Here is an 11,703-nt window from a genome sequence, read left to right as displayed (position 1 = left end):
AAAGGGCTTAAAAAAAATTCTCAGTTCTGGGGTGGCCTGAATATGTTATTTTTTCTGCTCAGCGCTGGACATGGATCCTTCTCCCCACTCTCCCTTCTTCTCCCTTTATTTCCAAATCCTCAGCCACTTTGAGCCCTTCCTGTGCCACCAGGCCACTTCCCCCAGTCTGGGAAGTTTGGCGGCAGTGCGTGCCGGGGGTGGGACACAGCACCTCGCTGCCCCACATCCAGACACAGACAGTGAGTCAGAAACAAAGAAGAAAACCCTCGTGGGCTGCGATTCGCCCTTTCTGGTGAACTCCAGACGTCATACGCACACAGCTATAGATGGAGCTCGGGAGCCCAGGCCAGCCCAGTGTGAGCCCACGAGAGCTCCGTGATGGTGGTGGCAGGGGGGGACGCAGCGGCTGCATGGCTAAGAGCGCATCACCCAGGCCAGCTGTAACGGGAGAGCGCCTGTGAGCCACAAAGGACAAGGGCAGAGCAGAGGGGCCCTGTTCTCTCCCTGGGAGAAGCCCCTCGGAGCCCTCCCGGCCCTTCTCCCTCCAGCTCAGCACCACGAAGAGCGATGAAAAAGAATAATTCAGCCAAACGGGTGAGTGGGATCGCTTCGGCTCAGGGACTGGGTGGGCTGAGGGGCTCCGGGTGCTGTGGGAAGGGGGTCTGCTGCTTTCCAGTTGCGCCTAACAAGCAAGAAAAAGCCCAACCGGATCACAACAAAATGCAGGCCGGCACCCACCACCCACAGCCTCCCCGTTCCCTGCATCCAACAGCAGATGCAATGCGCAGAGCTTTCCTTTCTGATCGCAAGGAAAGAAACAAACCCGGCGGCCCCACTGCTGCCTTAGCCCTGTGCCATGTGCTGTGCCCGCAGATCCTATCTGCACCCGCGGGGTTAATTAACCTTAAATATCTGCAGCAGCGTGGATGTCACCCTTGGAGTTAATTGCTGATAAAAGGCTCAGAAATGCCATTTTCACCACAGCAGAAAAAAATATATATCCGTTAGGTGGAATCCTCCCCTGTCTGCACACTATGCAAAGCGAAATCAGCCCCAGCAGCCGTTTTTATGTAACGCACGGGTGCTCGCCTCCTGTCCCCGTGCTCCCGTTGTTGCCCCACGGCTGCAGCCCCACATCCGCGCAGAGCGGATGGAGCACAGCCTGGCATTCACCGGAGGCAGGGGAAGGACGGAGAGAACGGGAGTGGGGAAGCGCGAGTAACACTGTTTTCTCCCATTTTCTTCCCTTTCCCTTTGTGTTAGGGGCAACAGGATGGAAACCAGCAATCTGTGCAGCCCGAGAAGGTTGGCTGGGTGCGGAAATTCTGCGGGAAAGGCATTTTTAGGGAAATCTGGAAAAACCGTTATGTGGTATTGAAGGGAGATCAGCTTTACATCTCGGAGAAGGAGGTAGGCTCGGTGTCGTTTTCCTCTCCCTTCCCCCCTTTCCTTCCTTTGCATATGAAACGCTCTTTGAGCCCCGGGGGCCGCCCCGCACTGGGGATGGGGAAGGGACGGAGACCGCCCCCTTCCCGGGTCTTGCCTTCCCCTTGTGCTCCCGTGGCTTCTGTTCCCCGTCCTCAGCAAAGCGGAGAAATCCGGGCACCCCCTGGAATCGTGCCCCCACCGCTGACTGGCTGCATGTGGGGCTTCTGTGGGGTTTAACACGCGGGGATGTGGCTCACGGCTGGGCTGTCCTCGCACAGCCTTCCCTCCTCCCTTTATCGGGATGCAGCCGTCAGGAAAGGACCCCCAGGCCGGAGCGCTCCTCCTTCCAGCCCTCTGTAAGAGCTGAGCTGTGCTCCAAGAGGTCACGGGGCTGCATGGAGACAGGATGGGGACACCTGGACTAAAAATGACCCGCTTGGGTTTTGGTGGGTCCCAAAACTGGCACCGTGGGGCTGGGGGCTACTCAGAGCCATACCTGGCCCGACTTCATCCGTTCGGATCCGGAGAGGTAGAATGGTCCTGAGTGTAATTTGATTTAGAGGCTAACCGAAGATCAGGTGGATCGGGGGCAGTCAGAGTGCAGGAACATTTGAAAAGCAGCTGGAAAGCCCCGGCGGTTCTCAGCCATGTGCTGGCGTTGCATGGCTCACCCCCAGGGATCCCGTTGCTGCTTGGGGAATGGGTGCTGCCTGAGTTCCAGGAGACACCAATCCTCAGGAGAGAGGAGGCTGCAGGCAGCTCGGCCTATGATGAACCTGCAGGGAAGGGACTGCGGCCAAGTCCAAGAGATGGTGAAGCTGCTGTGTGCCGTCCCAGTTGGAACTGGTAGAAGGACCCAAAAGAGGCTGGGCTACACGTACTGGCAGATGGAGGGGCTGTGGGATGTGGGACAGTGTCAACTGAGTGCACTGTGGTGGCTGGAGGAGGTGTGAAAGGCAGGGCCATAGTGGGGACACTGTGGGCGCTGCCCCATCCCAGGGAGCTGCACTGTTCTGGGGGCAGCTGGGCACGCAGTAGGTGTGAATACAGGGATCAGTGGCAGTGGCCATCGGCTGGAAAAAGATGTTTGTGCCTGTGCTTCTTGGGAGCTGCCTCCCCAAACTCTGGGGGCTCCAAGTCCAGAAGGGCCACCTGAGCAGCCATGGGGTGCCAGTGCCCAACAGTTGGAGGTGTTCTGGGGAGCATGCATTTCTTTCTTAATGGCGAAAAACTTGAGACGTGTGCAGCCGAAGCAGCCCCATGGCTCTGTGTTATGCATATGTGTGTGAGAGGTCATAAATAACACGCAGCAGCAACTGCCTATGTCTTTATATGGAAGAATCTGTGGTGGTGTAGAAATGTGGTTGCAGAAGTAACATCTGGTTGTGTGCATGTGCGCTGAAGTGACTCCATGTGCCTGTGTGGAAGAGACAATCCTCCCGTGCCACTGCTTCGTGGGAACCCTTGTGTAACACTGCTCTGGGCACCTGGCTGAGTGGGAGAACGTGTGTATGTGCACAGACAGAGGACACGTGTGTGCGTGCGCGTGTGTGTGCATGGACATGTGCATGGGTATGTATGTGTAGACAGTTCTGCTGCATATGCATGAACATGTTCACACATACATCCAGTGTGTGTGCACAGACAAGGCTCATATCTGCTGTGTGTGCATGGACAAGAGAGTGCACGTGTGTGTCTTCATAGACATGTCTGGTCTGTGAACACGTATGTCAGGTATGTACATGAACGATTCTGGTGTGTGTGCATGGACAGAGAGCACATCTCAGGTGTGTGCATGAACATGTCTGGTTTGTGCATAGACAAAGGGCATATGTATATGTCCGCATGGACTTGTGTGCTATATGCATGTGTGTGTCAGGTGTGTGCATTGGAAGTTCTGGTTTGTGTGCAAAGACGTGTATGGCTATGTCAGCTGTGTGCATTAATTCTGGTGTATCTGCATGGATGTGTGTGCTGTGTGTCTGGACTAACAGCACATGTGTATGCGTGCACACATGTGGTGTATGCACAGGCATGTCAGGTGTGTACATGGACAATTCTGCGTGTGCATGGACATGTGTGGTATGTGTGTATGGGTGGTGGGCATGTATGTGTGTGGATGGACAGACACGTGTACGTGTGTGCAGATAGATGGCACATTATGTGTGTGCATGGACAGAGGGCACATATCTGGGACGTGCTTGGACATCTCAGGTGTGTGTGTGGGCTTGTGTGGATGTGTGTATGGACAGAAGACACACACATGTCTGCATGGACATGTCTGGTGTGTGCACGGACATGGCCAGTGTGTGTGCATGGGCATACCAGCTCTGACTGCCCATTGTTCTGCTTTTCCAAGACTTTTTGCTCAAAGGCAGCATGATTTTTAACAGTGAAACAGCACCAGGAATCACTCGCACAGCAGCAGGTCCCCCTGCACGGGTTCGTGTGTCCCACATCCCTCCTGCCAGTATAGCAGCGCATCGGGATTGGCAACGGAACAGGACAGAGCCCTTCTGGTCTTGACACATCACACTGTGCCCAGTGGAAAACACAGAGCTGCTGCCAGGCCATGCGGGTGAGCAGTGCTCTGCTCTGCTCTGAACTCGAGGGTCACAACCTGTGGGGTGTAGGGAAATGCACTGTGCAAACCCTGAGGAAATGTGAGGAAAAATCTCTGACAGAAGCAGGTGGAATCCTGTCTGCAGCATGAGCTCGGAGGTGGCTCTCTTCTCTGCTCCAGCAAAACATCAAAGTCCTCTGGGATAAATTTTGCTCCGTCAGAGCCCTTGGAATGTGGTGGATGTGGTAGATGAAGTTCCCGTATTTAACCTCAGTGCTCCCTGTCAGCTCCTCCTGGGCTCACGACATGTAGAGAGTAGGGAAAGCAGGCAGTGAATGTCAGGTTCTCCATAGGAGCTCAGAAGGGACGGGTGACAGGTCCCACGGGCAGGCTGAGCCCTGTACTCCAGATCACAGTGCCAATCCTGTCGCACCTGCATGGTGCCTGCTGGGCATCCCCCTGCTTTTCCATTTGGGACCTCTGCTTGGCTCCGGTTGTTCGTTTTGGTTGGAAAAAGACGGAAAGCGATTCTGTCTCCTTGGTGGAAAGCAAATCTGAAAGGAGAGGAAATGCTTTTTGTTGTCTGATAGTCCTGGAGAATGCGGGCAGGGCTTGGGGATGTGCTCTCACGTAAGGCATCAGTGTAATCTGCCCCAGCACGACCCTTCCCTTTCCCATACAGGCACTAGAATGGGGTTGTGGGGCCATGTACCTGTCTAGAGGTTTTGTGCCCCGTTACGGGCCAAACTCATTGGACTTCTGCAAAAAAACCCTTCATTATTCAGCATTTGGTCACCAGACAAAAAAAAAAAAAAAAAGCACTCGGGGCAGCAGTGGGGGGGATGAGTGTCCCCCCAACAAATCGCTCTCTGCTGAGCAAAGCCAGTTTTTGACCAAAGGTGTCAGTTTTGTATTTTCTCTTGCGCTCTCGTCCATGCTGTCTCCTTGCCCCCTGCACATTAATGGTGGTGGTTGTGCTGCTCCAGGCCCAGCAGTGGTATTGCTGGGCAGACACACACAGCCGGGCTCCCACCAGCTCCTGCAGGGAAGCCCGGTGCTGTCAGGACAGCGTGAGCAGTGCTGCGACAATGAGATATAAATGAGGAGATGCTTCTTGGGGCTTCTTTAAGCCTTGGCTTTATTGCTACCAACTGCGACGCTTCAGTTCCCACAAAAGCACGTGAAAATGAGTCTGTTCTGCTCCCCGTGCAGTGCTGCGCCAGTGAGCGAGGCTCTGCATACCTGGAAGGGCTGTGCCTGCGTGTGTGTTTGCATATAGGTATGTGCATGGGTGTATTTGTGTGTGTGCATGTTCATATGCCTATGGATGCATGTGTGTGCGTACGTGTATGTATTTGTGCGCATCTTTGTACGTGCGTATGTGCACGTGTGCTTGTGTGTACGTGGCCTGTAGTTGCTCCATAGGTGGTTCAGGTTGGATATTAGGAAGAATTTCGTGGTTGGAAGCACGGTGAAGCAGTGGGAGCGCTGCCCCCACCCCTGGAGGAACCGCAGAAACGTGGATGTGGTGCTTATGGACGGGTTGGCAGTGCTGGGTTAGTGGCTGGACTTGGTGATCTTAGAATTCTTTTCCAACCTTCATGATAATATGAATCTATCTGTGCGTTCACAGCAGCACCTGGGGCTCCCGTGCGTGGTCTGTGCGTACAATGCACCCTGCTAAGCTCCTGCCCGTGGGGAGGCAGCACAGCATGCCATGCAGCAAGTGGGAACACTCAACCATCTCCACGTACATGGCTTCTATTGTTTTAGCTACACCGCATGGAAATGTCTGTCCCTTGCCGTGGGGTGGAACTTCTGGGGAAGTGAAACTTTGGTCCCAGCTGGAGGGGAGTGGGCTGCCGGCTGCTGGCCCCAATGCTGCTGTGCACTGCTGCTTGCTTTGGTCTCTGGTTACGCCTGGAGCCATATGGTCACCTCTTGGATGTGACGCTCAGTTTTGTGATTTTCTGCAGCCTTCTGCGTGGGTTCTGAACACCACGTTTCAGCAGGGCACTGCTCTGATAAGTCTTCCAAACGAACCCAAAAGGAAGATAAACTCCTCAGCATTCAGAGCTGGAGAAATGTGAATTGCCAGTGGAGTCACCCAGGGGCTATGTTAATGAATTCAAGCCACGCTTCGGGGCTGGAGGGCAGATGTCACATCTAAGCACAGAGTCATAGAACTGTTTGTTGGAAAGAAAACCTTGAAGGTCATCTCACCCAACTCCCCTGACATGAATGTGTGCCCCAACCCCAAAACAGTAGTGAGAGGCTGACTCTGCCCCTAATTGCAGCCCGACACCTTCCCTGTAGTGCACATGGATGTGGTTTGTGCCCAGTTCTCTGGGGTTTTAACAGTTCTATGCATGCATAGATTGGATGGAGAGATGCTCTGCACCTCGTGCAGGACTGGGGACAGTGGGAAGTGTTCGGTGCTTGTCCTGCAGAACGGGTGCTCCTAGGGACGAGGCACTGGGCTCCCTGCAGTCACAGCATGGGGTGAGTGTATGAGATAGGAGGGCTAGGGAGTCCCACTGACCTACATCAGTGAACATCTGGAGCAAGGACTGCCCACAGTCAGGCTCAGGGGATAGGCTTCTCCTACCCCACAGATGGGCAGGGCTAAATTCAGCCCAGATTCTTGGAAAGAAGTGGATTGCAGGATGGCACCACAGCAAGAGGAAAGCTGATTAGAGATAACCAAGGAGGAAACACAGATACACATGGTGTGCCATTCATAAAAGCTTATACACAGATCTTTGCTTTGAGCAACAGTCAGTATTTGCTTCTGGGCCTTGGGCCTGCACCCAGTGCTTGGGGACAGCTTGGGGGCCATTGGGACCACAGACACTGGCCAGATGGCTTGTCTCATTTGGTTGCAGCCTTTTTGCCAGCCTTATTGCTTACACTGACTGAAAAATTGTATGAGATTCCTTCCATGTCCCCCCAAACTAGGGGTGAAACATACAGCAAAAGGGATGGAGTCCCTCCAAGGAATCACCCACCCCCCAGAACCAGCTGTCAAGCTCTAGCAATACCAGTGGGCTAAAAATAGGAAGTGCTAATCTCTGTCCCTCCAATGTTTGGAGTGCTGTCCCAGAAAAGCAGTGAGTGATGGTGGGACTGCCTCATGCACTGAGCAGGTGGAGGTACTCCCTGCAGGCAGCTCCTGCCCTCGTTGCCAGCCCCCGTCTTGCCCTCTGTGGGGGTGCATAGGCGCAGGGAAAACCCAACCTCCCCTTTGGAGGCAGTAGAGGTGGTTTGGTGACTTGCTGGGGATCCAAAAAGGAATTCTGTAAAACATCAAGAACCAACCTTGGGACCTCAGTTTTCATTATCCTTCTAAATACAACTCTTTCGTTCTCAGAAAGACAAAACTATTGCATGGTAAAGCTCTATTTCCCCCCCAAACCCAAGCAAAGCACCAATGAATAGTGCTGTCTGTGCCCTAGATGAACAACTCTTGTGTGTCTCAGCACTTGCTCCGGGTGTGCACCCAGGCACCCACACCATTTGCACCTGTGCCAGCCAATGCCCACACAGTTCTCGTTTCTTGTTTTTTTTTGCAGGTAAAAGATGAAAAAAATGTGCAGGAAACGTTTGACCTGAGTGATTATGAGAAGTGTGAAGAGCTCAGGAAGTCCAAAAGCAGAAGCAAAAAGAACCACAGCAAATTCACCCTAGCTCACTCCAGGCAGCCTGGAAATATGGTAGGCAAGAACACAGAAAGTCATCAGCCCCGGCTTGTTGCAGGTTCTGAGGGTGACACCAAGAAGCGCAGGCTGCACAGAAGTGCAAAGCGAGCTCCTAGCTTAATACATCCCGGTCCTCACCTTGGGACTGGTAGCAGTAGTGAGTGCTGCAGGGAGGAGTGGGGAACCCTGCTGCTACAGGGCTGCTGTGCCTAGCAACCGTGGTGGAGCACGCAGCTCTGGGTCCGAGCACCGACTCTGGGGAAGCAGAGATCAGGGTCATCTGCCACGAGCAAGGATGGAGCTGTTTGCCTCTGACAGCTGCTGCTCAGCTGACTGCACTCCCTTATTCCCAGGGGGGGCAAGGAAGGAAGGGGCACTGATGCTGCATGCCTGGATTTTGGTGAAGAGCTGCAGGGAATTTTTTCCAAGAGCACTGGAAAGCAAAATGTGCCCAAATGGGGCACAGCTGTCAGGATGCAGGAGACCCAGTGCTCTCAGCTCCTCGCAGACAGAGGCAGTCTCCATCCCACGCTGTCTCTGGCTCAGATGCGCCCACTCACAGCCATACACATGCTCTGGGTTTGCACTCCTCGTGCTGGCTATTCCAGCTCAGCTGTTGCCCACCTCACACTTTACTAAAGATTGTATAACAGTGTGCCATGTAGAAAGAAAGAAGGGAAAAATGGAAAGTGGCTGCACTGTCCTCAAACACCTTCAGCAATGGACACGTTCAAATCAAAGGATTGGAAGCCAAAAATCATTTTTGCTGAGTGTCTAGCTTATAAAATGAAGGATGCGGATCCCCTGTACAGGTCATACTTTCCAAAGTGCTCTGCTCTCAGCATGCACCTCAAATCGGACGTGGCAGCAGATAGGCTCAGTGGCACAGAGCAGCAGAGGCACGGGGAGGCTGCACCATCCCGGGTGAGGGGCAGTGTCTGCACCGTGTGAGCACTGACCTGAGTTCCTTCTTTTGTAGGCACCAAATCTCATCTTCCTGGCTGTGAGTCCAGAAGAGAAAGAGTCCTGGATTAATGCCCTCAACTCCGCCATCACTCATGCTAAGAACCGCGTCTTGGATGAGGTGAGCAGGGCACTGGGCCCAGCCTTTAATCCTGGATGAAGCTTTCAGATTGCTGCAGCCCCAAACCCCTTTAGGGTGGGCTCTTTGGACCTCTGAGCCAATCTGATCCTCCAGACCTGAATTAACGTACAGCCCTGATTGCAAACCGCTGGCATATCTAATGCTGCCTTGCGGGGTTGTGGCACCATGCTGGCTGCAGAATGAGCCTCCTGGGTCAACATAGCAAAATCTCCACCTTCCCGGCGCTTTGGGGGGGTTTCCTTCCGTCCTTGGAGCTCAGCATGTTGTGCGATCAAGTTTGCAAAGGAGCTTTAAGCCACGGAACTGAATTAAGGAATTAGCTGAAAACATATTGGTGCTATCTTCAGCCTAATGGCATGGCACCATCTGTCACCCCACCCAGTCCATCCTCATCCCTCCCAGCCCTGCTTTCTGCTGTTTGGAAGCGTTGTAGCATCTCAGTGCTGTCTTGCATTCATGTATCACACCAACTACTTTAGATCTCAGATCCATCTCCTTCACACTCAGCTTGCTGCAATACAAGCAGCCCAGTGCTCTTGGTTCTTGCGGACAGCAACACAGATTCCTGCAGAGAGGGAAAACTGAGCGCATGGCAGATGGAGAGCTTTACAGCAGAAAGCAGCACAGCAAAGCCATGAGATGGATTGCTTGGAGAAGTAGGAGAATAAAATGTTTACAAATAGATCCAACAGATAATAATCAGGAATGACTCCAGCAGATTCAAAGGGATGGAGCAGGGAGCTCTGACAATGGTTTGAGTCCCCACACCCTGGTGCAGGTCTCCTTTCGAAGGATCACACCGTATGCATCCCATAAACCCCAAAACCACTGTATGAAATATTGGCAAATTGAGTCTGAGCACGAGGTGTGCTCTTTGCAAACTGGAATTCTGCCCAGCAGCCTTCAGGGCGACGGCCTGGCTGATAGGGAAGCGAAGAAGCTCTTTCTATGGCCAGGTCACAGGAAAAGGGAGACCTGGGTGGATAAAGTCACACTTCTATCACCCCTTCAGGTCACTGTTGAAGAGGACAGCTACCTTGCCCACCCAACGCGGGACAGAGCAAAAATTCAGCACTCCAGACGTCCTCCAACACGGGGACACCTGATGGCTGTGGTATGTATAACAAACTGCAGGCATCTGTTTGGGTAAAATTTCCTTTATCTGCTTCGTGTGTCAGTAGATCAGGATGATCCAGTGCTTGAGCTCTGGCCATGTCCTAAGAATCATCAGACCTAGACCTTTGTTCGTGTATCGTGCAAAATGACGGCATGCCATAGCTGACACCCACTTTCCTGATGCTGAAAGTGAAATTCTCCTCCAGCATCCTGATGCAGAATGGCCTTACAGCTGGGAGCTTGGCACAGCCCATACAATCACAGAATGGGTAAGGTGAAAGGGACCTTAAAGATCACGGAACCATGGAATCACAACAAGATCGGGTGGGAACAGACCTTAAAGGCTGTAGAACCACAGAACCACAGCACCGCTGAGTTGGAAGGAGCATATAGCCCTCACCTGCATCAAACCCAGCCTGTCTGCAGCTCAGCTACACTTTATTTTATTCCTGGCCCAGATTTCCACCCAGGTGACACACTTCTTAGGCATGAACCCTCTCCTAATGCAGCTCTTTGCCTCTCCAGGCATCTACCTCAACCTCTGACGGCATGCTGACTCTTGACCTGATCCAGGAGGAGGATGCCTCACCGGAGGAGCACAGCACCTGCGAGAAGAGCTTTCGTGTGGACCTGGACAAGTCAGTGGCACAGTTGGCAGCTGGCCGGCACCGCTCAGATTCAGTGAATGTCAAACCCCCAGAGAAAGGCCGTACCAGCAGCCTGCCACGATGTGAGGTCACCTCGTGGGACAAACCCACACAGCGCAAAGACTCCTTGGACAAAGGAACCGTGTACACCCCGCAGGTTCCCAAGAAGCTGTCGCGCTCAGAAAAGAATAAGTGTGCCTCCATGGAGGAGATCCTGTCGCGGCGGGACTCAGCGCACCATGCGATGCTGAGGAGGGGCCTCGAGGCTCATTGCACCACAGTGGAGCCAGAGCAGCTGTCCCGGCTGCAAGAACTGGTTGCACTGAAACTGGAAAAAACTCAGGAACTGCTGACGGAGGTGAAGGGCTATGGAGAAGGCAAGAGGAAGGACTGTACCACCAGCAGCACCGCCTCCTCCTCTCGGTTGGACTGTGAGCGGATCCTGCAGGAGTCAGAGAGGCTTCTTGGTGAGGCCTCCTCCACTTGGAGCCAGGCCCGGCGTGTGCTGCAGGAGGTCCGTGAGCTGCGGGACCTGTACCGGCAGATTGAGCTGCAGCAGGTGGACTGCAACCCCAAACAGAGCTCACAGTACAGGAAGAGCATGATGTGAAGGCAAGCCTGGGGGCGGGGAACAGGAGGGCGGTGCTTGGGCATTTTTATTATAATTATTTACAGTGTTCAAAAGGGTGAAAAGGTGCCTGTTCTCATCCAGATTTGCTTCTCAGAGCTTGAAACCTTCCTTCCTTTCATTGCCCTCTGTGTACTTCTAAACCCACTGCAGTTCACACCTCCGTTTTTACACATGCCCTTTGCACCACAGACCCAGAAAGTACCACGTCCTCCCAATGCCCGGCATGCCCCAGGCAGCCACGCACCACACTGGGGACGGCACGAGTCCTGGCATTGCAGCTCTGCATCCGAGCTGTCCCCTGCATCGTAGCTCCTTCGCCGGGAGTCTTGTCTTGCTCTTGGAAATAAACAACTGAAAATGCAAACAATGCAGGTTTCCATCCCAGTAGTGCTTGCAAGTCCCCACAGTCGCTGAATTGCCTCGGAGGTGTTTGGGAGCTTGGGCTGACCTCAGGTTTCTGCAGTGGCTCTTGGGGAGTGTTTCCAGCAGGAGGGCAGCAGGGATTCAACCCCAAC

The 11,703-nt window shown here is 53.5% G+C and overlaps 1 protein-coding gene across 3 annotated transcripts; it reads left to right on the top strand.

Annotated features, from left to right (window-relative positions):
• Window positions 1-206: 206 nt before the first annotated feature.
• PLEKHO1 (pleckstrin homology domain containing O1) lies at window positions 207-11,268 on the top strand. 3 transcript variants are annotated; one of them, XM_065750166.1, is made up of 6 exons: window positions 207-594; window positions 1,273-1,410; window positions 7,564-7,704; window positions 8,669-8,773; window positions 9,807-9,908; window positions 10,436-11,268. In XM_065750166.1, exons 1-6 carry the CDS (start codon window positions 568-570, stop codon window positions 11,165-11,167), a joined length of 1,245 nt encoding a protein of 414 aa, XP_065606238.1. In that variant the 5' UTR covers window positions 207-567; the 3' UTR covers window positions 11,168-11,268. The 3 variants fall into 3 exon arrangements, with proteins under 3 accessions (XP_065606238.1, XP_065606236.1, XP_065606239.1); XM_065750164.1 differs by having other exon boundaries at window positions 1,264-1,410; XM_065750167.1 differs by lacking the exon at window positions 7,564-7,704 and having other exon boundaries at window positions 1,264-1,410.
• The last annotated feature ends 435 nt before the right edge of the window (window positions 11,269-11,703 follow it).

This window comes from Cyrtonyx montezumae, unplaced genomic scaffold (genome assembly GCF_038088225.1).
Source record: "Cyrtonyx montezumae isolate F1298 unplaced genomic scaffold, pur_monq_1.0 scaffold_66, whole genome shotgun sequence".
Lineage (NCBI taxonomy): Eukaryota > Metazoa > Chordata > Aves > Galliformes > Odontophoridae > Cyrtonyx > Cyrtonyx montezumae.
Note: the sequence above shows the minus strand (reverse complement) of the source record. Positions and strands in the feature narration are given on the sequence as shown.

Bases quoted from the DNA above. Each gene is read 5' to 3' on its own strand.
- PLEKHO1 (XM_065750164.1), top strand. From the start codon at position 568: ATGAAAAAGAATAATTCAGCCAAACGG. The intron at 595-1,263 runs GTGAGTGGGATC...CCTTTGTGTTAG, and splicing joins AGAATAATTCAGCCAAACGG to GGGCAACAGGATGGAAACCA. The intron at 8,774-9,806 runs GTGAGCAGGGCA...TCACCCCTTCAG, and splicing joins AGAACCGCGTCTTGGATGAG to GTCACTGTTGAAGAGGACAG.